Raw genomic sequence first — 26415 nt, 5'->3', positions numbered from 1 at the left:
TCACGCGGGTATTCCATTTCAGCTCCGACAGCACATTGAATAAGTTACTTATCGAGCTGAAGAGTCTGGTCACTACTGCTTAAGTGGAATGCTGGAGTTGTGTGTTGGGAGATCATCTATGTGTGTTAGTTAGTTGACCCCCCTTGTGTGTCTCTGTGTGTGTCAAACAGAGCGTCTGAAGAAGGAGGAGAAGATTCGCCAGGAGTTGGAGAAAGCCAAGAGGAAGCTGGACGCTGAGACCACAGACCTCCAGGACCAGATTGCCGAGCTGCAGGCCCAGATAGATGAGCTCAAGGTCCAGCTGGCCAAGAAGGAGGAGGAGCTGCAGGCCACTCTGGTCAGGTGAGGACCGACCCCAGCTGGACCTCCATTCCTCGAACAGCTCTTCATAAGGGGTTGTCCTCTGTGCTGAAATGGAGGCAATAATAGTGACACGCAGGTTAGAACTACAGAGTAGGTTTGGGGAAACATGTTCGGTCCGTTTCCGTGGCAACCTGGCCAGATGGAGAGCTTTTTTAAGACCATACCGACTGGATGTGCACACACTTGCACTGCCTGTTCCTTGTCTCCTGTCCCCATAGCAACAGTCTAGTGAGAAGGAAAATAATGGAATTTGAAAAAAAAATACGTTGTTTTTCAGCATGCTTTTCTTAAAGGCCTGAAAAGTGATCGTATTTCCAGAAATCGCTCTCTTTCTCTATAATTCTTAAACAAATATCCCCATTAATCCATTGCCTGTTCAGCCACCTGTGATTGAAGCTGACCTTAGTGTGCCTATGCAATAGATAAGATACATGGTTGTTGCCCCAGCATCAGATCGTAGTAACACCGGTCTTAAAAAGTAGTAACACCGGTCGTTAAACAAAATATGAACCACTTTGACTATAGTGAATTTTTTGGGCTCATTTACTTACAAATGTTTAGCCTGGCTTTAACAGTCACAATAGCATGGGTGTTTCGTTTGAAAAAGTAAAGCGAAAGGTTAGTGCAAATGTAGTACAGCTCTGACCTGTCAATAGAAGTTCCTAGGACATCCACGTACACCAGAACCTAGTGAGATTTACTCACGGTTGACAAATGAGGTCCAAGGTTACACGCGCTGGAGGATTAGAGCCAGCCACACACTCAGCCCTGCTGGTTAAGTGGGACCGGTTGACTTGACCTGTAGCTAATGCCTCTTGTGAAATGTGTGCTAGACTGTTGACTGTCACCCTCGCTGGAGATCTGCAACACATGCACATGCCAAGATAGATTAATAGAGATTGATGTGGCCTGTTCACGCCTCACACGTTTTTTTTAGACGGAAAGGAAGAGGGATCTCCACTTGGGCATGGCTGCCATGATGAATTGTCCTCACACCTAAAAGGCAATTGGTTACAGATCTTCACTTTCTGTACTTTTTTCAGTAGATTTGGAACAGAGCATCCAGATAAAGGAAACATGACCAGATATTACCCAAAAGAACAAAGGGTTACCTTGCTTTAAAGTGTCACCTGAATCACTCTTTCAAGCTGACGTTCTTTGTAATCCAAAGTCAATTTAGATGTAAGTCACAGCGGTGAGAAATATTAATGAGCAACATGTCTGGTGTCACATTCAATTAGGTCCCCCTTGATTAGAGAAGCTGAGGCTGCACACTAATGAGCTCCTCCTCTGGCTACGGAAGAGACAGGACATCAGTTGGGTTCTATTCCTGTTGTTGTTAGTCCTGGCGTCATTAGTCATTCCTTACTGGCCACAAGTCATTTGGTCCTGGCCCCTTCAGGGGATTGACTAAGGAAAGCTGGCAGGACACAGCAGTTTAATCTTGCCCGACTACCAGCAAGAACACATTCAGTCTCATTGCTCCCTGATTTGAGGTCAGTGGCATTTCTACTGACGAGAGTGAGAGGAAGACGCGTAGGGGAGACAAACTGTTCAGGCGCACAGAGACCCACCACTGGTCCTCCATCAGCTCACCCGCTCTGGAGTTGATCACACTGCCATCTTGTGTTCACTGGGGGTTTTGTCACCAGGCTGGAGTCTCACTCACTGGGGGGCTTTTTGAGAGGTTCTGCAACTGTGATTACTGTGCTGTTTGTACCAGTTTTGTGTTCAATAGTTTTTATCCTAAATAACCAGAAATGTTGACATTTATGGTCCTATCACAGTACTGGGTGTATGACATATTGTTTGTGACCCTTGGATGGAAAAAATGGAAGAAGAGATGTTACTGGGCTTTCTCCATTCTGATACCAAACTAGAACAAACTGGACAGAGTCTAGTAGTTGGAACTGGTCATTTATTTAGCGCTATAGGTTCTTGCAGAAAATCCATACTTTTGTTGTGGAATGATCATTTATCGAAGTGTTCAACATATTTAAAGGCACATACAGCTCCGGAAAAAGGGTTCAACCAGTCCAGACGTTTATATACAGCTCTGGAAAAAATTGAGAGCACTGCACCTTTCTTTCCTTTAAAAAAAAAAAAAAAACAGAAGCATTCAATTTGCAGAGGTCTCTTCATTTTAATCCTTCTGTTCCTCATTTAAACCTTCCTTTTCGACTTTTTTGGAAAGGAAAGAAAAAGGTGCAGTGGTCTCTTAATTTTTCCCGGCGCTGTAGGTCTATATAAAACGCAATCATACAGCATATTCTATGGTTTCTGTCAATAAAAGAAAAAGTACATAAAGCAATCAGGAGTCATGGCCAGAAGGAAAATGAGAATGTCCTTATTTAAATGGATTTAGTTGACATTGTAGATGGAAACATTGGACGGTGTTGACCCTGGCCTTGAGCTCACTCTTCACAGGTTATCTTAGCTACTCTGATGATTTTCACATTTAATTGTTCAGTGAAGTTCTAGAAAGGCTGTTACTAATGGTGTTTGTGCTCACAACCAGGGCTGATGACGAGGCGGCCCAGAAGAACAATGCGCTGAAGGCAGTGCGGGAGCTCCAGGCCCAGCTGTCAGAGCTGCAGGAGGACCTGGAGGCTGAAAAGGCCTACAGGAACAAAGCGGAGAAACTGAAGAGGGATCTCAGTGAGGAACTGGAGGCCCTGAAGACTGAGCTGGAGGACACCCTGGACACCACCGCTGCCCAGCAGGAGCTCAGGTACTGGGACGATGTTTCAACTTTATGAGTATTTAAAATGTCTACGTGCAATGACAATTCTACGCCAGCTCAATACAGGTATGGTTGGCACTGCAGTGTTTCTCCAGTCTGAACCTGTTTACTGTCTCCTCTTAGGACCAAGCGAGAGCTGGAGGTGACAGAGCTGAAGAAGGCCATCGATGAGGAGACCAAGAACCATGAGGCCCAGGTCCAGGAGATGAGACAGAGACACTCCACAGCCCTGGAGGAGCTTTCTGAGCAGCTGGAGCAAGCCAAGAGGGTGTGGTCACCTGTCAATCATCTAATAACACAACTAAATATCACATTCAGTAGTAACACTACAATCACACTAGTTTTCTGAGCCAGGGGATCTGTTCTCTCCCATGTATAACACAACCCCTCTCTGTCCTCCTGTAGTTCAAGTCCAACCTTGAGAAGAACAAGTGTTCCCTGGAGGGGGCCAACAAGGAGCTGTTTAACGAGGTGAAGGGGCTGCAGCAGGCCAAGACTGAGTCGGAGCACAAAAGGAAGAAGATGGAGGCTCAGCTGCAGGAGTTCATGGCCCGGGCCACCGAGGGGGAGAGGGCTAAAGCAGAGCTGGCCGAACGCACCCACAAACTACAGGTTAGGGGACAACCCAGTGGGCCAAACACACCCACAAACTACAGGTTAGGGGACAACCCAGTGGGCCAAACACACCCACAAACTACAGGTTAGGGGACAACCCAGTGGGCCAAACACACCCACAAACTACAGGTTAGGGGACAACCCAGTGGGCCAAACACACCCACAAACTACAGGTTAGGGGACAACCCAGTGGGCCAAACACACCCACAAACTACAGGTTAGGGGACAACCCAGTGGGCCGAACACACCCACAAACTACAGGTTAGGGGACAACCCAGTGGGCCGAACACACCCACAAACTACAGGTTAGGGGACAACCCAGTGGGCCGAACACACCCACAAACTACAGGTTAGGGGACAACCCATTGGGCCTGTCTACAGGTCAGTGTCCCACCTGTTAAATACTGTTGTCATAAGGGGATGCATATACGTTTTCATGTGAATATGAGAGATATTTATATATCTGTGTCTGCAGACGGAACTGGACAGTGTCACCGCCCTGCTGGAGGACGCTGAGAAGAAGGGAATTAAGCTGGCCAAGGATGCCGCCAGCCTGGAGAGCACGCTGCAAGACACACAGGTGAGGAAGAGACACCTTATGGACGTGACCACCAGGCTTCATGTTATCTTTTTTCTCTTATTGGTGTATCCAAAGCATAAGAATGAATTCTTGTTTGACAGTTGTCTTTCAAAGACCAAAAGGTGCCTTGAGAAATCCCTACTTAGCATTTCATGTTTAACGTTGCGCTTGAAATGTGTGTGCGTGTGTGTGGCATCTGTTGGTTCTCCCGTCCATGTAGGAGCTGCTCCAGGAGGAGACGCGTCAGAAGCTGAACCTGAGCGGACGCATTCGTCAACTGGAGGAGGAAAAGAGCACCTTGCAGGAGCAGCAGGAAGAGGACGAGGAGGCCCGCAGGAACCTGGAGAAACAGCTGGCCACACTGCAGGCTCAGGTACGGTCCTCGTGGCCTTCTGGATGTCAGGCCGCCAGAGGGGGATGTTAATTCCAGCGTGTTGTTTATTCCTCACGCGCCAAAGAGCATCGGTTCAACTTGTGTCCAATACGTAAGTAACATGTCAATGCTATAACACCTTCAAGTGCTGTTCTTCTCCGCCTAGCTGTTTGACTCGAGGAAGAAGCTGGATGAGGACGTTGGAAACCTGGAGTCCCTGGAGGAGGTGAAGAGGAAGCTCCAGAAGGACATGGAGCTGACCAGCCAGCGCCTGGAAGAGAAGGCGTGTGCTTTTGACAAGATGGAGAAGACCAAGACCCGCCTACAGCAGGAACTGGACGACCTGATGGTGGACCTGGACCACCAGAGGACCATCGTCTCCAATCTGGAGAAGAAGCAGAAGAAGTTTGACCAGGTGCACCTTGTTTTCCCTTGTTAACAACACCCCAGACTTGACATTTAAACAGAACTATTGAAAATGTATTTGGGCCTCATGTGAACAGTTTTTTTACTGACTTTGCGTAGGTTTCACAGCATGTTGCTCTCAATATCATTAAGCTCAGGCTGTCCTGGTTAACTCCCATTCGCTCTATATACCAGCTCCTGGCTGAGGAGAAGAGCATCTCTGCACGCTATGCTGAGGAAAGGGACAAGGCGGAAGCTGAGGCCAGAGAGAAGGAGACCAAGGCTTTGTCCATGGCGCGGGCTCTGGAGGAGGCTCTGGAGTCCAAGGAGGAGTTTGAGAGGCTGAACAAGCAGCTCCGCACCGAGATGGAGGATCTGATGAGCTCCAAGGACGACGTGGGCAAGAGTGTACGTAACTGTGTTTTTTGTTTTGATCTTAGTTAGCTGATTGGTACGTTAGCAATCGCTAGTCTCCCTGGGGTCCTGGATAAGGAGTCCCGTTCCCAAATATTCCATGTGAACTTCCACTGTGACTGTGAGTCTACCACAGAACGTTCCTTCAAAAGGCATTTGGTTGTTTTTACACATTCTATTTCCACGGCTGGCCTCCTTGTGTATTGTCAATACGGCGCTGGATGCGGCCCGGTGAAACTTTGGCTCACATTGACCTGGTTGTTTCTGACATTGCCTGGGTGTGCAGGTCCACGAACTGGAGAAATCGAAGCGCACTCTGGAGCAGCAGGTGGAGGAGATGAGGACCCAGCTGGAGGAACTGGAGGATGAGCTGCAGGCCACGGAGGACGGGAAGCTCCGCCTGGAGGTCAACATGCAGGCCATGAAGGCCCAGTTTGACAGAGACCTGCAGGCCAGAGATGAACAGGGTGAAGAGAAGAAGAGGACTCTAGTCAAACAGGTAGAACACACGGCAGACATTTTAGGGGAGCAAAATGCATCCCTGTATCGGTGTCGGTCAGAGGTGCAACTGGTTGGAGTTGTCAAATCCGTAAGTGGCAGCTAGTGTTTTCATTGTCACAAAGCCACACCTGTCGCTTCACATTGGAAGATCGTAACAAAAAACTGCTGTATGTAAAAATTCCCCACAAATTGAAAGTGGTTAAAGGATGTGCCTTAATCAACACAGTGGGAACTTGTCGAATTGTGCATGACAACACAAGGCTACATGGGATTGTGATGCAACACAGCATATATACAGAGGTACCATGCATCATGATATAACACTGTGACGTCTCCAACCCAGTTACACCTCCTTCATCGCCAAAATGAAAACACTCAAACGACAAAGCAACTGCTGGGCTAATGTTATGTCTTGACAAGTGCTAATAGCAGTGAATTAATGCCGGCTGTTTTTGTGAAAAAGCATTAATATGTTGTTCATGAATGGTGATAAATATACATGAGGCCTTTGAAAATGTAGTCCAGTCTCAGCGAACATCCAATGTTATAGAAAATAATATTGTACATTCTATACTTTTATAATATGAATAATAATATTATAAAATGTTTTATTCAGTTGAATGAGTACTTGTACATTTCCACTATATCACCTGAAAGTAACTTGCTTACAAAAATATATGCTATATGATATACATACTACATGATAAATGTTTGAATGACAATAGTAGCAACACCAGTTAATCATCAAGCCATATGTGTATTACACAAGTGAACTCTAACTTACCCAATGGGTGTGAAGAGTTGTCAATGCAAATACAATGCAGGGTCTTACAATTGGTAGGTCATCAAAGATCAGTGTGGGCAGTAGTTTTGAGCCTAATGTGTGGACAATTGAGGTCATCAGCATTCTACTTCGGTGTGGTTACATGCAGTTTAGATATTGTGGGTTAGGGCAGCGCTGACAACACATTTTTCACTTCCCCAGTGTGATACTAACTGTTCGTCCGTCCCTTTTCCCAGGTGCGGGAGATGGAGGCAGAGCTGGAGGATGAGAGGAAGCAGAGAGCCCTGGCCGTGGCCGCTAAGAAGAAGCTAGAGGTGGACCTGAAAGACCTGGAGGGACAGATAGAAGCAGCCAACAAGGCCCGCGACGAAGCCATCAAACAGCTACGAAAACTACAGGTAGGACATCTGCATTCTGAAAGATCAGTTAGATCCTAACCATTAAGTCAAAATGGACCGTGGGAACCTGATCCCAGACCAGAACCCTTATTCTAGGACACTATAAATAGTCCCCAGCTGTAATGAAAAATTGAAATGTCAGTTACTTTACTTAATTACTAGGAAGTGGTTATCTGATGTTTGATAATCAACATGTCTTGCATCTGTGTTTTTATCAATTTAATGGACCCCTAGCCTCTACAGGTAGGATATCTGTGCCTGACCAAGATACTCTGTTCTTATTAGCCAGCTATAACTTAGCATAGATTAGAAAATGTCCTTTACAGTTGTCCGTCTTTAGATTCCATCCCAGATGCTGAACAGTTGGTGTGGTATGGCTTTGTGTAACTTACCCACTGGCATAAGCCTATTCCATTTAGTGCAGCTCCAAATTTGGGGTCTATTTCAATTCAGTCATTTCAGGAGCAAAAGAACATATTCCAAATTCACATTCTTCCATATAAAGGAAGAAGCATTGAGGAGGGTCAGAACTGAAATTGACCCCAAATTTACAGTTGTCCCCAGTGGGTCTGACAGTGTCTCTGTGCCGCCCCCTTGCAGGCCCAGATGAAGGACTACCAGAGGGAGCTGGAGGAGGCCAGAGCCACCCGGGATGAAATCTTTGCCCAGTCTAAGGAGAACGAGAAGAAACTCAAGGGCCTGGAGGCTGAGATCCTTCAGCTGCAGGAGGACCTGGCCGCCTCAGAGAGAGGTCGTCGACACGCAGAGCAGGAGAGAGACGAGCTGGCTGACGAGATCTCCAACAGCGCCACTGGGAAGTGAGTGGCCACGAGTGACAGTTTGATATTGCCCGGAACAGCGTTTGATTACTGCTACTAAATGCGTTGTGTATTTGCGGCAGGTCGTCCCTGCTTGAGGAGAAAAGGAGGCTGGAGGCACGTATCTCCCAGCTGGAGGAGGAACTGGAGGAGGAGCAGAGCAACACAGAGCTGCTTAACGACCGCTTCCGCAAGACCACCATGCAGGTCAAGAGCAGACATGTTCTTAAGACAGCTTCATATGAAATATTTTTACTGTACCACTAGACAAGCATGAATGACTAGAATACATCTACAGACACTGACTTTAATTCAAATATTATTTTCTATGAAATAGTTTGGGGTGCCTGAGATAATCCCCATTTAAATGTTCTCAACTTTGCATCAACTTATCTCCTCGTACTAACTTCAGACACTCAGTATTACTAGTATTACTCAGCAGTACTATCCCCCCTGCCTAAACCACCCTGGACTAGCGAATAGAGGAGCAGGAGACAAGTCATACTATTGTTCAGAGCCAGTCTATTAAACGCTAGAGGCAGAATTCTACACAGTTCCCCTTTAATGTTTTGGAGGTGTAATGTGAAGTGGAGGCTGGGAAGCTTGTTCTGAATTGGGACCCTCCCCTCAATTAATGGGGTGTGATTTGGTTTGTTTGTTTGTGTGTGTGTGTGTGTGTGTGTGTGTGACAAAGGACTAACACTCTCACTTGTGCTCTCCAGGTGGACACCCTGAGCACGGAGCTGGCTGGGGAGCGCAGCGCGGCCCAGAAGAGCGAGAACGCCCGCCAGGGGATGGAGAGGCAGAACAAAGAGCTCAAGGCCAAGCTCGGGGAGCTGGAGGGGGCGGTCAAGTCCAAGTTTAAGGCCTCTATCACCGCCCTGGAGGCCAAGATTCTGCAGCTGGAGGAGCAGCTGGAACAAGAGGCCAAGTAAGACAACTAGACACTGTGAATCTAAGGACCCTATAGGGAATCAGAAGCTGACCTGTTAGGGGGTTGAAACTATATCCAACCCTGTGTTGGTGGTTAGACAATGTCAGACTGTTCGGATCGCCTTTAAACGTGGAGATTCAGTGTGTATGATCAAATAAATGGGACATGGCCTGGCTGTGTGGTCCGAAATGAGTCATAACCACCCCGCCCACACACACTTTACCCTTATCCTAGGGAGAGGGCAGCGGCCAATAAGATCGTCCGTCGCACGGAGAAGAAGCTGAAGGAGGTGGTGATTCAGGTGGAAGACGAGCGTCGCCATGCCGACCAGTACAAAGAACAGGTGTGTGGTCGTCTAAGGCCCGGACGGCAGTAAGCAGCCGAGCCCAGAACCGCTGGGAGGTAGTCATTGGGGACCAGGCAACGCAAACACACCGTGAAGGGAATGTAGTGTGACATTTAGAACCAGAGTGGTGTACCAGACCATGGCTGCCATTTAACTACGCATTCACTATAGAGAGAGACACACACCACACACACCTATATCTGGTTCTGTCAGTCCTTGTGTCTATCCTCAACTCTTTTCTCTAAAACCTTAATTTGAGTGTAAAGGGCTTGGGAAACATTTGTTTACATGAAGTGAAAATAAGAGATTAGGTCGCTGGGTCTGACCCGTAACCCAAAGGTTGCTGTCCCAAGCCGGCTAGGTAAATGATTGGTCATTCTGTCCCTGAGCGAGGTAGTTGCTAACTGCTCCCAGGCTGTTGTTAGGGAGAAGGTTTAACACAGTGTGATAATGGTTAAAAATCCGTTTGAATAAGAGAAGTCCTAATATGACATAAAAAGACATAATCATCACAGTCTCGAGTCGGATGAAAAGGGAGGGGCTTCAAACGGGGCGCTGTATAGAAAACGCAGTGTGCTGTGACATGCTGCGTTGCAACCGTTTCCCTCCCTGTGTGCCAGATGGAGAAGGCGAACTCGCGCATGAAGCAGCTGAAGCGTCAGGTGGAGGAGGCTGAGGAGGAGGCCACCAGGGCCAACGCCTCCCGCCGGAAACTCCAGAGGGAGCTGGACGACGCCACCGAGGCCAGCGAGGGACTCACCAGAGAAGTCAACACGCTGAAGAACCGACTCAGGTGCGGGCGATGTACTCAGACCCACGACCAGTTAAAACCCCCACGCTAGTTTATTGTATGACACTGGGACATGTTTAACGCTGGGAAACGTTTGGATGAAAACGTACAGAAATAGAATGTTTCTTGCGTAAGTATTCAACACGCACGTCTTGTAGAGCCACCTTTCGACACAATAACAGCTTTAAGACTTTTAGTAATAATGTGCCTGCTTTGCACACGTTACTGGAGAGTATTTTAGCAGCACAGATTCTCAATTTAATTGAGATCAGTACTTTGACTGGACCACTTTAGGACACTCTTATAACGCTGGAAGCTGACTGTTCTCCCAAGCCACAGTGGTTTTTAGTTATTTTAGCAGACCTAAGGATGTTCCCTTCATTTTGCTCCCTCCATTCCTTCTTCAATTTAAACACGACGCCCAGTCCCGGCTGATGAGAAGCTTCCCCACATCATGTTGCCGTAACCATACTTCACTGTAGGGAAGGTGTGTGTTGAGACAGAGCCAGACTCAGCGCTTTGAGTTTTGGCTGCATAGATCTATCCTGGTGTGAGGAGTACTAGTCTCTGTATTAGTCACACACATGCTTCCAGATGGTTCTTTTTGAATATTGGCTTCTTTCTTGGCTGAGTTTTCAAACATAATACCAGAGGCACTGTATATTTCCACTTTACATTGTATTTCTGCTTGTTGATGTTTACTGCCAGACAAGACAAATTGGGACCGGGTTGGTGGGAGAGTTGGCTGACTGTGCGTTTGTTTTCCTGTCCTCAGGCGCGGTGGCCCCGTCAGCTTCTCGTCCAGCCGCTCAGGCCGCAGTCGTCAGCTCCAGATGGACGGGGCCTCTGTGGACAATTCGGACGATGACGCCGACAGCCGCGCCAGCGACCACAACGACACGCTGGTCTCCAACCAGATTGAATAGACGGCCCCTGTCTGCTACCGACTAGCCGGCCTGGCGTCATGACGACAACACCTCCGCCTCTCCCTCCTGTCCATGAGCCACCGGCAGGGAGAACCAGGGTCCTGTTCATTAGGCAGCGACGCAGAAGAAAACACTAGAAAACAAGGCGGGACTACTTGGTCCTATAAGAGACAACTAATACTCCCAATGGGCCGGCTTAATCTGCCTTACTTAACTTTTAGTCTAATGTCAATCCTGCTCTGGTCAGGCCAGCCGCTAGGCCCGGCGAGTGTTCCAGTCATCCTGTTAGTTTAGCCCCTCCCCCCTCTGGTCAGGCCAGCCTCTAGGCCCGGCGAGTGTTCCAGTCATCCTGTTAGTTTAGCCCCTCCCCCCTCTGGTCAGGCCAGCCGCTAGGCCCCTGCGAGTTTTCCAGTCCTCCTGTTAGTTTAGCCCCTCCCCCCTCTGGTCAGGCCAGCCGCTAGGCCCGGCGAGGGTTCCAGTCCTCCTGTTAGTTTAGCCCCTCCCCCCTCTGGTCAGGCCAGCCGCTAGGCCCGGCGAGTGTTCCAGTCATCCTGTTAGTTTAGCCCCTCCCCCCTCTGGTCAGGCCAGCCGCTAGGCCCGGCGAGTGTTCCAGTCATCCTGTTAGTTTAGCCCCTCCCCCCTCTGGTCAGGCCAGCCTCTAGGCCCGGCGAGTGTTCCAGTCATCCTGTTAGTTTAGCCCCTCCCCCCTCTGGTCAGGCCAGCCGCTAGGCCCGGCGAGTTTTCCAGTCCTCCTGTTAGTTTAGCCCCTCCCCCCTCTGGTCAGGCCAGCCGCTAGGCCCGGCGAGGGTTCCAGTCCTCCTGTTAGTTTAGCCCCTCCCCCCTCTGGTCAGGCCAGCCGCTAGGCCCGGCGAGTTTTCCAGTCCTCCTGTTAGTTTAGCCCCTCCCCCCTCAGGTCAGGCCAGCCGCTAGGCCCGGCGAGTTTTCCAGTCCTCCTGTTAGTTTAGCCCCACTCTGGTCAGGCCAGCCGCTAGGCCCGGCGAGGGTTCCAGTCCTCCTGTTAGTTTAACCCCTCCCCTCTAGGCGTGGAATTATGTGCTCCACTTAAATGAAGTAATCTTAGGTACAAGTGCTTTTTACTTCTGAACTGTGTGAGCGTGCAGGTAGGCCCATTTCAGTATGTATGTGAACCCCTACACTCCAAAACTGACACAACAACCCAAACCAACATTAGTCATCTTCTGCCGGAACTTGTCTAGTAATACAAGGGTATTACCCAATGTAAAGCCATCTTCTCTTCTTGAGCAAAACTTTCTTCTACAATAACGACAGGTCAAAGGTCAACGGCCAGACAAAAGACTGCCTCTGCTTCTGCCATTGCATGAGTGTCTTCCTGATGTACTTTTATTCTGCCTCGAAACACTACAAGGAAACAAGGAGCCGATTTGGTTGATTCCTGATTTGGACCTGTTCTGGAAAAATGGAAAACGAACTGGAAAATGGTTTTACGGTGAAGAGCTTTTTTTTCCCCTTTGCTACAACATTTCAGTACTTAAAAAGGGGTTTATTTAGAAATTATGTAGGTCAGTGTTTTCGTAATTTTTTTGGGGGTTGTTCAAGAGACACTTGTTTTGAAGGTAAAAAGAAGCAAAAATCTTCAGAGGTCGTTGGTTTGCGTATCACGGAGGATTCATTAAACTGCACGGAACTGCACAAGGTCGTTGTGTCGTCCCTTGAACCAGGAAGCCCTGTGCTCTTCTGTGAGTGGCCACGATGTACAGCCGCCTCAGTCCAACACTAAAGCTTAGATTGAACATGTAGTTCGACTAGCCAAAGCCTACCACTCTGAGCCAGGGAGTGGTCTTCTGTGTTGACACCATAGTCTGGGAGATCAGTAGGACCCCGTCTTTCCCTATAACTTTATCAAGCGCTGACATACCAACTACCAAGCACTTAGCATTCCTAGATAAGACAGCCTTCGACTGTGGTCTGCATCTCAAAGCTCGAAAACAAGTGGATATGATCCCTGCTTATGTGGACTTTAACATGCTACATTATACTTATCCAGTTGCTTTCTCTATCCTGTGGCTTTGTTTTCCTGAGCTCACTTCAGAATTAAAAGAAAGAGGGTAACCTGCTACTTGCGTTGACCTTTTACTTCAATGTTAGCTCGGCTGCAATGACGTTTCTTTTAAGTGCCTTTAGACACTAAATAAGATCAGGCAATGCATGGTGTGCATCTGTATTTAAAAAATGTCTACACACACACACACACACACACACACACACACACACACACAGTGTATTACCCAACAACCTAAATAGGCAAACCTGGTCAAACCCTTTTGTATTTTTTTGTTTTGTTTTTTTGTTGCTGTGCTTCATATCATACCCAGTGTGTACCACTCCTGTTCATACACTGGTAGTCAACTTTCCTTAGGTAGTGTGTGTGTGGGTGGGTCAGAATTCAGTGTTACTATTAACTATGTGACATGTTAAGCCTTCTGCTCCCCCTTCAACAGTAGAATGTGATTTCAACTGGTAAAAGCTTTAACATCCATGATGTAGTTTCACTCTTATTTCTGTTATTACTCTCTGACTGGCTGTTGACAACCAGGCGTCCATTCAACTGCAAATACCCCCGCCCCGCCTCCCTTTTATTTCTTGTATACCTCCTGTATTTCTAGACAGTGATTTTTTATTTTTTTTTGTAAAAGAAAATAAAGCATATTCATTGTAGAAATAAGCTGATGGATTGGAGTTTGTCCTTCGCCAAGACCTTCAAATCAGTCATATGTCAACATGCGTTTCTATGTTCTCCCCGATCATTAAGTGGCAACAGGTGCAGCTAACAGCTACTTGGCTTTTGTTCTGTGGTATCAACGATGTAGCTGCATCCGAAACCCGCAGACGTTTTGTCTCGTGGTTGACACAAAGCCACCTGTAGAGCATTGTCCTCCGACTTGTTAGGCCTGGAGTAGCGCTGTATTCGTAACTGTGTGAATTTTCCATTATAGATCTGTTATTCTGTTTCCCACGCTGTCCAGTTACGTCTCCACCTAACCGAGCAGCAGCTGATCTAAATTTAAATAGTAGAATTAACAAATAGCTGCTGCAATCCTATTGTATTTGTTTGCGTTGGTTATTCTTCAGTTTCTGGCATAAAGTGTGCATTCTGAGACAGTCTAAGAAGGTAACTTGGCAGAAGGGTAAAGGGCATCAGTTCTGATAAAGAATTGTGGAAATTGATAGCTGGGTCTGTCTCCACAAATAGCAAATTTGCCTCATCTGCTCCATTTAGAATTCTCTTACACTCATCTACTCTGGGACGGAATGCCCGTTCTGCACGTAACTTGGCGTGTAGCACCTATGGACCAAGTTCCAATATTTTTAAACTGAGGGCTTAATTCACTCTGACGTGCTGAAGATCCAGTCCACGGTGTGATTAATATCTTTAAGGGATTTTTCAGGTTGACTGAGCGGCCAACCCACTTCAATCAGTCACCTTCTAGAGGTGTGAGCTGTTTTGCTCAACATTCAAGCATTCTTCTGAAAGACTGTCATAGCACCCGAGGACTGTTACAAGACCACAAAAGTTGACTCACAGGACCCTCTGAAAACAAAACATTTTTATTCCATAATCGACACAAAAATAATCTACAAAAGAGACCGAATTAATCACTGTAACCAGTTACCATGAAATGTCATTTTTACCCGCCCCGAAGCGTAAAAGCTTCAAAATGTCACCCCCTGCTCCAGTTACAGAAATGAAAAAGTTTTCTTCACCATGACAATCTGACAGACCACAGAGTGACAACACTCATCGATGTACAATTAGAAGAGAATGTTGAAACAAACACATGTACACACACACAGACCAACGCACCCCATCAATTGCAATGAAACTCCTCTTTGGTGCCGTTCCTGGTGCAGCTGGTTGGAATTCATACAGACATCTGAAGTGGGGGATGAAGAATGATCGATGTACAGATATTGGAAGAGGGGAAGAAGGAAGAACAGTTTCAAGAGGTATTCAGTAGGTAAGGAGGTCTTAAGGTGGAAAAAGGAGTCTGACATACATCCAGCACACCCACCCACACACCAAACAATCACAACTACCAGAAAATACGCTGACAGTTGAAAAAGAGGTTGAAAGCCAAGCGACAACTTGCACTTTTGCATTGAAGCATTTATAGTCCTGCATAGTTCTTCAATAAAACTTACAAACTAAGGCGTTTTGTTATATTGAGTTGTGAGTGTGTTTGAGTTGATAAGCGGTTTACAAAGTAAATTAATTAACAATTACATTTAAAAAATAAAGTTCAAGTAGGCTACAATCTCGCATCACTCTCCCCCTCTCACTCTCCACTCCTCCAACCATAAGAGGAATCTAGCTTCTACAGTTCAAGTTTTTTTTTCCTACCGAAAAGGTCCAGTGTGAATATACAGCCTCAGACAAGCTGAGCAGGAGAGGGGAAAACACACACACACACACACATTGAATATGCAATTCTCACACTCAACCATATCACAGACTGACCTGGAAAGAAAATACAGTACATTATAATATGTTGTTTATGTACACACATTCAATCCCACTCACTCACACACACACCTCATAAACATTTTTTTTGTCCCTGTGTAAATTACAAATAATTTATCAATATTAATATTATCTAGACTACCCTAACAGTCAGTTGTGGGGAGCAGAGGCGACTTTAAAACGGTACAGCTCTATGGACACACCATCCCACATCGGTAAATAACTGCCTTTCTCACATTGAGAGGCTACACAACCACAGAAATACTTCTAATGGCTGAAGTGGAAAGAAAAAAAAAGTTTAATTCCACATTGACTTAAAAACAAATGAAATGACTTGTTAGCATACTCTCTCGGGTCATATTTATTAGGGAACCGCGTGGGGGGCCCGTTTTTTTGGAAGTGAAACAGGTGTTTTCCGCTTTAGGCAGCCCCTCCCTGTCCGGGCCAGATGTCTTCCATTTGATGCCTAGTGAATACAACCCTGTCCTCCCTGTCCTATTTCATTCCACAGTGATAAAGGTCGGTCATGTAAACATGTTGACAAGAAAAAGGTTCAAAGTTCATCATAATAACCCCCCCCCCCAGGCCCAGCTTTAACCCAGTAATCATAAAAAATACCATTAAATTAAATTAATAGATCGCCATAGTGAGAGGGAAGTGATTCCTAAAGTCCGTCTGTATCGAAGGGAGAGGCTCCTCCCTCCTGTATTACATCATTGGGTCTGTCTGTCCAATCAAAGTGCCCCCCCCGCCCCCCGACGTAGTGGATGTCTCCAGAAGAGGATGCGTTGTCACTCTCCGTTCTGCATCTCCATCGGTCAGTGGGACTTCCTCTTCATGTCGCCACCTGGGCTTTGGTTGGCATCTGCGTGTGGGATGGGCGAAAGGAAGGGCCACGTCATGAACGGGAACACATGGGCGCAGGACACGCCCCCGACGCCTAACGAGGCTTCAACGGGGGACGGGGGCGTGCATGCTTTCAGCGGTTCACAACCTGATCAGACACACGGGCCGCATGCTTTGCAATCACCACAAAAACTGGAGCAAGAGGGTGGGGGGGTGGGTGGGGGGGGACAGAGACGACACGCCACGGGCCAACCCTATTGGTCGGAGACATGAGCGCGACATTGAACGACAACGGGAGAGGGGGGGGGGCGACGGGGGGGAGTGAAGTTTACCTGAGAAAGCAAGCTGCAAGTGAGGAGGTAGAGCAGCTTGTGAACCTGACTGGAGACTCTTATACAGCTCTGAGGAGAGATGGAGGGAGGAATGGACAGGAGGAGAAATGGAGGGAGGGGTTGAGAGGAACAAGGGGCGAGAAAAGAGCATGTTAAAGAGGGATGAAAGTAGAACCGTGAATAAAGCATCGGAAAGAAAGGTTGTGCGGACAGATGTAAACGGGGACCAGAAGGGGCGGAGGATGGATGGAGGGAGGATGGAGGGAGGGAGGGGATGGAGGATGGAGGGAGGGAGGAATGAACGAAGGAGTGATAGAGGGAGAGGGTTAGGAAGAGGGAGGAGTGGACGGGAAAACCAGACCGGGGCAGAGGGTTACAGTGAGAAACCTGGAGCCTAGACACTGCTGTTGGGGCAGACTATAGTTCAGTACCGACAGCCTACGCAACACACCCCCTGGCCAAGAGGAACACAAACTAAACCTACACAACACACCCCCTGGCCAGGAGGAACACAAACTAAACCTGCACAACACACCCCCTGGCCATGAGGAACACAAACTAAACCTGCACAACACACCCCCTGGCCAGGAGGAACACAAACTAAACCTGCACAACACACCCCCTGGCCATGAGGAACACAAACTAAACCTACACAACACACCCCCTGGCCATGAGGAACACAAACTAAACCTGCACAACACACCCCCTGGCCATGAGGAACACAAACTAAACCTGCACAACACACCCCCTGGCCATGAGGAACACAAACTAAACCTGCACAACACACCCCCTGGCCAGGAGGAACACAAACTAAACCTGCACAACACACCCCCTGGCCATGAGGAACACAAACTAAACCTGCACAACACACCCCCTGGCCATGAGGAACACAAACTAAACCTGCACAACACACCCCCTGGCCAGGAGGAACACAAACTAAACCTGCACAACACACCCCCTGGCCATGAGGAACACAAACTAAACCTACACAACACACCCCCTGGCCAGGAGGAACACAAACTAAACCTACACAACACACCCCCTGGCCATGAGGAACACAAACTAAACCTGCACAACACACCCCCTGGCCAGGAGGAACACAAACTAAACCTGCACAACACACCCCCTGGCCATGAGGAACACAAACTAAACCTGCACAACACACCCCCTGGCCAGGAGGAACACAAACTAAACCTGCACAACACACCCCCTGGCCATGAGGAACACAAACTAAACCTACACAACACACCCCCTGGCCATGAGGAACACAAACTAAACCTGCACAACACACCCCCTGGCCATGAGGAACACAAACTAAACCTGCACAACACACCCCCTGGCCATGAGGAACACAAACTAAACCTGCACAACACACCCCCTGGCCATGAGGAACACAAACTAAACCTGCACAACACACCCCCTGGCCATGAGGAACACAAACTAAACCTGCACAACACACCCCCTGGCCAGGAGGAACACAAACTAAACCTGCACAACATGAGCTTTTATACCTTTTGTCATCTGAATAAAACATTTGATGAAATATATCCACAGTAAGGAAGTATGAAGAATATGTTATTTAAGAGTGTGGCGACATGCTATGTGCCGTAACAAGTATTTGGAGCAGAATTCTGCTGAATAGTTTACAATGTAGAGTACAAATGAGTCATTTTGCTTGGAGACGTTTGCATGCAGTGTTTTTTGACACATCAGGGGTCAGACACTCACCCATTAAGTCACTCTGTGCGAGGGTGTATCCTGAGTTGGCTCCTGTGCCCAAGCCGCTGACCCCCGGAGCTCCGGGGGGAGAAAAGTTGAGTAGCGAGGGGAACTGGAAGGGCAGCGAGACAGGCACCAGCCCCCCCAGCATCCCAAAGCCTAATGGACCCCCCAGGAGGGGGCTTCCAGAAGACACCTAGTGAGAGAGGGAAAGACAGAGAGATGCAGGAAGAGACGGGATGACAATATAGCAAATGTCTGACACACAATAACTGCTCTGTTCTCTGACTGCATGGACAAAATGCACCAGGTTTTTAGATCATTTGTTTCTCACCCTTGACCCTTTCGGTGGTTGCCCGTGATTGGCTGACTCACCTGTGTTAGATGTGAGGTGACCGGGGGTGCTGCCATGGTCGCCATCGGCGCCCGACTGCTCACTGCCTTGGCACCACCCACGGCCCTCTGCCTTGGCCCGTGACTGGACGAGACCACGGAGGGGGAGGGGCTGCTGTCCGGGCGACTGGAGACGGGCGACATGCCCAAGGGACTGCTGTTGGAGCTACTGCTGCTAATAACGGTCGGAGCCTTTTGGCCCCCGGCGAAGCTGTAACAGCCCTGGCCCTTCACCTGACCCCCCCCCGGGATGCTGAACGGGGAGCGGAAGCCAGGGGTCTTGGGAGACTGATACTGGAGTGGGCTGGCCATCATCTGCGAGTGAGACAGGAGGGTGTGGGAGGGAGAGGAGGAGGAGGACGACGAGGTGGGGGACGAGGAGGTGGGCGGAGGAGGGGTGGGGGCGGGTGGCCTAGGGGTGAGCTTGATGATGGGGGAGGCATTGCTGCTGTGGGAGGACTTGGTGAGCGTGGCCTGCATGGGCGTGATGAAGTTGGACTGGTGTGGCGGGTTGGCTTTGCCCTGATGGCTGGAGGAGGTCTGGGAGGTGGCCACAGGGGAGGTCAGGTAGGAGGGCTGCTGGGGGTGGGAGTTGGCGCCGCGGGACTGGGGGGCGGAGGAGGTCGCGGTGCTCATCGCGGCGCTGCCGTTACTGCCACTGACGGCTTTGGCAGCGCTCTTCCCTGGCCCTGGAAGACCCGCCCCCAAGCCCAGCGCCGCCTTCTGGTGGGGCGGCAGGAGAGGAGAGGCCGTGGGAGGCGGGCGCTGCTTGGTGGGCTGGGACGGGGACGCTGGCGGGTGGAGCTTGCTCCCTCCGACCACGCCCCCCGGCCGGTGAGCGGCCGCGCCGACGCTGTGCCTCGGAGTCTGCGCCGCCGACCCCGGGAGCTTCGTGGTGCTGTATGGCCCGTCGGAGCCGCGGGACACCGACGTGACGCCCGCCAACTGCATGCGGCCCGGCGAGGACGCGGCGGGAGAGGTAGACGGCGTGGTCGCGACAGACGACGTCGGGGCGGACGAGGCGGCGTTCGCCTTGGGGAGGGAGTGCGACGTGAGAACGGACGAGGAGGTCGAGGAGTAGTGGGGGGTGACGGAGGGGGGCGAGGAGTTGGGCATCTGGAGGGGCGGGGGGGACAGTGGCGAGGTGAGGGTGAGGTCGCCGGGGCCCCCGTGAGGACCCAGGCCCTTGGCGGCCTGGCTGAGGAAGGCCAGGGCATGGGAGATGGAGTCCAGCGAGGGGGCACTGAGGTCCTCGTCCAGCGAGTCGGACAGGCAGATGGGCTCCGACGGGGAGGAGGGGGGCCGGCGGGCTTGGATGACCGAGGGGGCGGTGGGGACATGGGGGAGGGAGGGGGTTGTAGTCGCGGGGAGGCTGGGTCTCTGCTGGGTCCACTGGCCCTCCTGGAACACACAGACAGGTCAAAGGTTAGCGACAGGCACACCACGACGCGCACTGGGATATTCTCTTGGACCAAACGTTGAGGACGAAGACGGGTCCCTCACCTTTGCTTTAGCCCGGGGGATGGGGAGCATCCTCTTCTTGACCCTGGACAGAGAAACAAATCATGTTTCAACTTAACACAAGAAAACTAATCCCATCCATCCACTTATCAGTCTGTCTTTCCCTCAATTTAACTACAGATCTATGAATCAGTTAATAATTCCATCATCCTTTCCAGTTGTTTCGGTTCATTTCTATGCAGAACAGCCGTTATAACAGTTAACCTACATGTTCCCAGTCAGGTGACTGTGTACGGCCCGACTCTCTTTAAACAGCATGCGGGCCTGCATCCAGCCTTTGGGCCACAGTGGTTTGACCTCGTTCTCCATGAAGGCTTTCAGGTAGTCCTCCACTGACAGAGAACACTGGGATGCCTCCAGCTCATAGCAGCTCAGCTTGACCCGGACAAGGCTACAGAGCAGAGACCTGACACGCACGCGCACAGACAGAGAGAGAGAGGTTACAGATGTACAACCTTTTCGATCATCCATTTTGCGCATTTCCACCAGAGCGAGGGGCGCAGGGATGAGGTAGATACCTGAGCTTGTCATCCCAGACAAACTTCTTCCGCGGGCCCATCATCCTCTTCCCGGGCTTGCCCTCGTCCTCCTCCTCCGAGCCGTTCTTCTCTCCTTCCATGGGCTGCGGCTGCCTGCTAGGGTCACACACACACACAAAGTGAACATGAAGTGCCTTTTGCTTTGGAAGTGTTTATTACACGTTTGAAGCAGCTCGGGTCTTTACTTGGCGGCCTTGGCCATGCAGTCCACGTTGTAGCGCTGGATCTGCTCGGGCATCACGGCACACACGGCCAGCTTCAGCTTCAGCAGGGGCGCGCGGAGACGATCGTCCTGGATGTTCAGGCTGAGCTTCTTCAGACGCTTGAGCAGTGCCTCCTTGTTGCAGGGCACGAAGGCCTCCAGGTGGGAGTAGACCTGCTCCCGCACCGCCGTCGGCTGCTCCTGCACCTGGAGCTCGATGCTGGGGAGTGGGGGGTTGAGAGAGATCACAATGCAATCTGATATTAGCAGCGTGACAGAGGCTGGAGACAAAGATGCGGAACGTGTCAAGAACCATGACAAACTCACTCCAGCAGGATGTTATTCATATCCAGGGTGAAGAATTTCTTTCTCCCCTCCTGATCAAACTGACGCGAGGCCTGCGGGGAAGAAAAGGCTGAATAAGCACACGGAGCGAGGCTCCACAGAAACGTACACAGCAGCTAAAATAAGCCTTCCGCGTCAGTTTCTGCACGCCTGCCTCGCCCTCTTGTCAGTTTGCGCTCTTCCTCCATTCGTCTCTCTTCATTCCCTCCCGGGCACCGGTTGTCCGAACGCTACTCTACCTTCCTGCATTCCCGCCGACCTTTCTAACGCGCTCCTCTCTCAGCCTCTCTTTGGGCTTCTACAACCATGTCAAAAAAATACATCACACATCTTCAAGAAACAAGAAAAACTGTACTTCGCCATATCGGCTTGACCTTGGCTTAAGAAAAGGGCTGCGACGCGATTCAACTGTGAGACGTGCCAGGAAGCTACGGAATTCAATCTAGGGATGTTCACATCAACAATAAACCAAGGAATCTATGAGGAACATTAAAAACCTCACCATCCGCAGGTCCTCGATGCGCTTGATGAGGGGGGGGGGCAGGCCGTCGGGAAGCGGAGGGGGGTGTAGATGACCCCCTGAGGCCCCAGGCCCTCTTCCTAACCCCCCACCTGCCTTATGCCCTGAAACTCCACTTCCAACGAGGCTGTTCTCCCCTTCAGGCATGCAGCCGTCCAAATTGCCCGCGGATTCCATGAACTCCAGGTCACCCAGAAGGTCCTGGAGCTCCTGGTCACTGGGCGAGCACAGCAGTGACATCATGGCGGGGTCCGCGGTGAGCTCGGCCAATGAGACTTCGTTGTTAGCCGCGGTGGCGTGCAGGTTGGAGTTAGGCAGGGGGTGATTGGCTCGCGAGGCATTGTTCAGGGAGCTACCCAGGCCAGGTTGTGGCGCGCCGGTGGTCATCTTCCTCATCTCCTGCTTCTCCCGGGTAAAGCGGCACAGCATGGCCGCCAAGCAAAGGGAGTCCTTCATCAGTTTCTTCCTCTTCTTCTTCTCTGGCCGGTGGATGTTCATCAGAGAAGAGACACTGTTTTGGGGAAGATGAGTGAGCGAGAGTGTAGGAGAGAGAGAGAGAGGATGAAGAGGATTAATCCTCATTTTACAACATTTGGAAGAGCTTTTTTATTTAGTTTTGTATTCGATTAGACACTCTGCCTATTTCATTTATATTTTTAACAGAATCAAAGAACGAACCAAATAATAGCCGGAGAGAGGCGACCGATATTAAACCCCAGCCTCGGGTGGCCATTCTCATATATACATGAAGCGGGGAATGTAATCTCCGTTCAAACACAAGAACGGTATCAGACAACATGTGTCTTTTCTGCAGGATACTGGAAGGGAAATAAGTGTCTCCTCATAGCTGCTGGTCTATTTCTGGAGCTCTTTAGAATAGGCCGATTAATATAACAGTGGCGTGATCAGCCTATCAGAGCGTAGCTAATGGAGCCTTTGTTAAGGGCACTTGGCCTTTCCCACAAGCCCACAGGCCATTCAGAGACAGCATGAAAGTGGCTCATGTCAGAAAGATACATATCGGTACAAAATGTATATTCTTCCATTGTGTTCGATGCTATTCTGGAAAGTACAATTCCAGTGCACATTTGATACGGTTTGGGGCATAACTGAACAAGATATCATTACAAGATATTCAATTAATGACGTTTAATCAACGCCGGGATTCGATCAAGCAACCTTGCAGTTAATAATGAGGTGCACTAACCATAAGTCCTGCCGGCCCAAGACATTACAGTAAGGGTTTTCCTTTGCTAAATAGAAAACTCTTGATGTTTGACTAAAGTTACTAAAACGGCAGTCACAGAATAAAACTGTCATGGAAAAGCTAAATATCTCGTCCAACCACCTTGAATCATTCCTCTATTTTGAAATGATTGTGTCTTGGTTGATTCATTTGCAATACAGGTGACTGTTTATAACAGGTAGGTGCTATGTAAATACTGTAACAAAACATAAGGAATAAATGCGGTTTAAAAAGTTTGGCATGCGTAAATTCAAAAAAGAAAAATACATATCTAATATATAATATATAATGTCTAAAGAATGGGTCAAAAACTGGTTAAAAAAAAATTAATTTTGATTTAAGCGATATGCATACATTAATATCCCCTTGAATTATTTGTTCTAAAAAAAAATATTCAGAATTATTTTTTTTATATCACTGTCCTCAATGAAGGCAGACATAATAACAGGCACCAGAAGTTCTGATGTCTGTCATTTCATCTCACCCTGGTTTTGGAACTCTGATTTTCTTGGGTTTTTTCTCCTCCAAGCTGTTCCCTTCTTTCCTCTTTCTTCTCTTGATCCCTTGCTCGTCACCATCCTTCAGCTTCTGTTACCATCAGAAAGCAAAATCATTAGAAAATCAAATCAACAATAAAAAAACAAGGCTTGGGCTCAATTCTTCAAACCAATTTAGTCAATTCAAAAAGAAAGTCCATGGAGGGTCTCAAAATCTATTACATTTAAATTAACTTGGGTTCATAATCGGAATGGTGTTAATTTGTCATCAACTTAAATCTAACATTTCTATTGAATCCATGAGTTACTGAATTAAGTCCATACCAGAGTATAATTACCTCAAGTCTCAACCAGGCACTTTACCAAACTACCAATACTGCATTTGCATTACCCCTTGACTCTAATTTGCTGTCTAAAACATGCAATGCCAGTATCTCACCTTCACCCAGGGTTGGCCGTCCTTGGCACCGTCTTCGCCCTCGGACTCGGACGCCGCTCTGAACTGCAGCGTCCCCGTGTTGATGTAGAAGCCTCCCAGTTTGGTGGTCAGTGAGGCCGGGACCAGCTCATCATACTGTTACACAAAAGAAAATGTCCGCGGTTACATTCTGAACAGTTCTTTGAAAAACAACAACACTAAGCCCTATAACAAATGACAACATTTCACTGTGGTGGACCTGAAGGGCTTTTGCAGCTTAAGGAGCCGAAGGAGAGATTCTGTAAACACGCATGCTGGCGTACACAAGATGCTGCGATTGATCTACAGTCTGAAGAGTGCTGTTATCAATGTGTTGCCCGGCGTTTAAAGGTATTTCCAGATGACTGGACGCGGAGGGTGAGAACTAGGGATACTCACAGCCTCTGAGTTATCGATGAATGGGTCCGTCTCGTCATAGCCAAAGCCTATGTCAATCAGATCCTGCATTCTGTCCTTCCTCTTCTTCTTCCCTGCCGCGTTCACATTGCCCTGTCGCAGATGACACATGCTTTCACATTCACGCACCGTATGACCAGTGGTCCTAAGACTGAATAAGCTAACCACATTCAATAGGAGAACCGAGAAAAAGAGAAAAAAATACTCTCAAAATCATCGGAGCATTGTGTTTTATGCTCGGCTCCAAAAAGCGACTTACATATTTGCTCTCAAACCTCTTGGCCATGGCCTCCACCTGCAGTCGTTCTCTCTCGTCGTCGTTAAATGGGTCGTTAGGGTCAAGGGCAGGAGGCCGAGAAAAGGGAGCTGACGTTTGAGTTGGGGTATGAGAATTCTTCTTTGCCTAAAAGGGAGAGGGGAATTGTTAATAAAGTAAACTAACTTTTGGGGGGAAAATGGGCTAGCTCACAATAAATAATTACCAACAAAGCATATAATGTAGTTGTTATTGTGCCTGATGTAAAGCATGTAAATGTCATGTAATAGCATTCAGAAAGTTCTACTATATTATAGATTCTAATCACAAGTTTGAAAACAATGCATTACATTCAGTGGAGTTGTTATGCAAAGGGCAATAAAAAATAAAAAAGCAACCCACTATATAATGTAATAATGACTACACCCACTCCTGGGTGTTCTAATCACATAACATTTGCATAACTCCCTTTACTTGGCTACATCCTGGTATTTTAAACCCCACTCCATCCATTCAACACAGTGATATACATGTCACCCATAGGAGGCTAAACTGCACTGGGGCACCTCCATTAGCTACGTGCTACAATAATGGCTGTTAAGTGTCTAGTAGTGTGAACTAGCAAGCGAGTTGGAAAGTTAGCGAGCGTGGCAAAGCAGCAGCGCAGCATCAAGTAAAGGAGTTTCTACAAGTAAAACTAGAAAATTGACGTGAGGTTTGAGTTTAGTAGATGCCTAAGTGAATGAGTGACTATCTGAATGAATGGCTGAGCTAGGGTCTTTTGTGTGAAGTCCATTACTGGTCATTTCCTCCCTCCGACCACGTTTGTCCGTGGAAAAACAAGGTGCGCACACTTCCCTATTCTAGTTTCTGACATGCACTCACTTCCTAAGACAGTAATAAAATGAACTGTAAACCCAGGTCTTCCCTGGCCTAACTAGATACCTGGATGTTTTGGAGGAGTTCGGCGTAGTTAAACTCCGCCGACGATTGATCACTGGGCTCGGACAGAGAAAGGTTCAATCGTACGGTAATCCGTTTTGGTTTAGCGTTGTCCTTGTCGTCAGTTTTGCCGAAAAGCCCACTGCCACCTCCTGCCCCGGTCGCGGTAGAGTCGACCTCTCCATCTCCATCCAAGTCGATGTCGGCCTCGTCATCCTCTAACCGGCGTTTCCTAGACTCCGTGGCTGATCCCGTAGCGAAGGCCGAGAGGGTGACAAATTGTACTTTTCTCGGTTCGGCCATTTGGATGAGCTGCCTGTCTGAACCTCGCTCCGGACAGACAGCGACAGCACGAGCTACTTCGCGAAACTACTTCAAATTGGCGAATTGAAGGGGTTTACGCGAAGATGCAATGCCTAATTAGTGACTAGTAAGATGTAAGGGGGTCCTCCGCACCATTCGAATTAAATTGCAGGGGATGAGATGGCAGGGGAAAAGTTGTTTTTTCAGTAGCTACTTGCATCCTCAATTGCTATGGGACCGAGACATTCAAAGCAGCCATCTTGGATTTCAGGAGTAAATAAAATATCAGAGAGCAGAGAGGGGTCACTGAGCCTGCGCGCACATACAAAACGGAAGTAGCGTGAACGAGGGGGGTTTATCGTGGCCAACCAGCGTGCGCCCAATTTTTA

At 48.7% G+C, this 26415-nt stretch overlaps 2 protein-coding genes across 10 annotated transcripts in view; one reads left to right on the top strand and one right to left on the bottom strand.

The window, feature by feature from the left end:
• Nucleotides 1–13088, top strand: part of LOC105012284 (myosin-10) — a 59257-nt gene extending 46169 nt beyond the window's left edge. For all 8 annotated transcript variants that reach the window (XM_020049804.3, XM_020049801.3, XM_020049803.3 and 5 more), the window contains 16 exons: nucleotides 171–342; nucleotides 2882–3094; nucleotides 3230–3374; nucleotides 3512–3718; nucleotides 4197–4301; nucleotides 4522–4674; nucleotides 4841–5089; nucleotides 5275–5487; nucleotides 5780–5992; nucleotides 7015–7176; nucleotides 7777–7994; nucleotides 8078–8201; nucleotides 8717–8925; nucleotides 9163–9271; nucleotides 9895–10067; nucleotides 10840–13088. In XM_020049804.3, coding sequence (XP_019905363.2) covers nucleotides 171–342; nucleotides 2882–3094; nucleotides 3230–3374; nucleotides 3512–3718; nucleotides 4197–4301; nucleotides 4522–4674; nucleotides 4841–5089; nucleotides 5275–5487; nucleotides 5780–5992; nucleotides 7015–7176; nucleotides 7777–7994; nucleotides 8078–8201; nucleotides 8717–8925; nucleotides 9163–9271; nucleotides 9895–10067; nucleotides 10840–10990 — 2816 coding nt within the window. In that variant the 3' untranslated portion in view covers nucleotides 10991–13088. The remainder of the gene's footprint in view (nucleotides 1–170; nucleotides 343–2881; nucleotides 3095–3229; nucleotides 3375–3511; nucleotides 3719–4196; nucleotides 4302–4521; nucleotides 4675–4840; nucleotides 5090–5274; nucleotides 5488–5779; nucleotides 5993–7014; nucleotides 7177–7776; nucleotides 7995–8077; nucleotides 8202–8716; nucleotides 8926–9162; nucleotides 9272–9894; nucleotides 10068–10839) is intronic.
• A 1472-nt stretch (nucleotides 13089–14560) lies between these two features.
• On the bottom strand, nucleotides 14561–26318 carry LOC105012285 (ubinuclein-2). 2 transcript variants are annotated; one of them, XM_029122338.2, is made up of 15 exons: nucleotides 25727–26318; nucleotides 24785–24928; nucleotides 24508–24618; nucleotides 24091–24225; nucleotides 23639–23742; nucleotides 21891–22419; nucleotides 21371–21441; nucleotides 21027–21263; nucleotides 20821–20937; nucleotides 20511–20708; nucleotides 20285–20327; nucleotides 18764–20182; nucleotides 18398–18584; nucleotides 16670–16738; nucleotides 14561–16356 (listed from the first exon to the last, which is right to left on the bottom strand). In XM_029122338.2, the coding sequence occupies exons 1-15, from the start codon at nucleotides 26024–26026 to the stop codon at nucleotides 16310–16312; spliced, it is 3711 nt and encodes a 1236-aa protein (XP_028978171.2). In that variant the 5' UTR covers nucleotides 26027–26318; the 3' UTR covers nucleotides 14561–16309. The 2 variants fall into 2 exon arrangements, with proteins under 2 accessions (XP_028978171.2, XP_028978173.2); XM_029122340.2 differs by lacking the exon at nucleotides 16670–16738.
• Between the last annotated feature and the right edge of the window lie 97 nt (nucleotides 26319–26415).

Source organism: Esox lucius, chromosome 9 (assembly GCF_011004845.1).
Source record: "Esox lucius isolate fEsoLuc1 chromosome 9, fEsoLuc1.pri, whole genome shotgun sequence".
Taxonomy (NCBI): Eukaryota; Metazoa; Chordata; class Actinopteri; order Esociformes; family Esocidae; genus Esox; species Esox lucius.
Note: the sequence above shows the minus strand (reverse complement) of the source record. Positions and strands in the feature narration are given on the sequence as shown.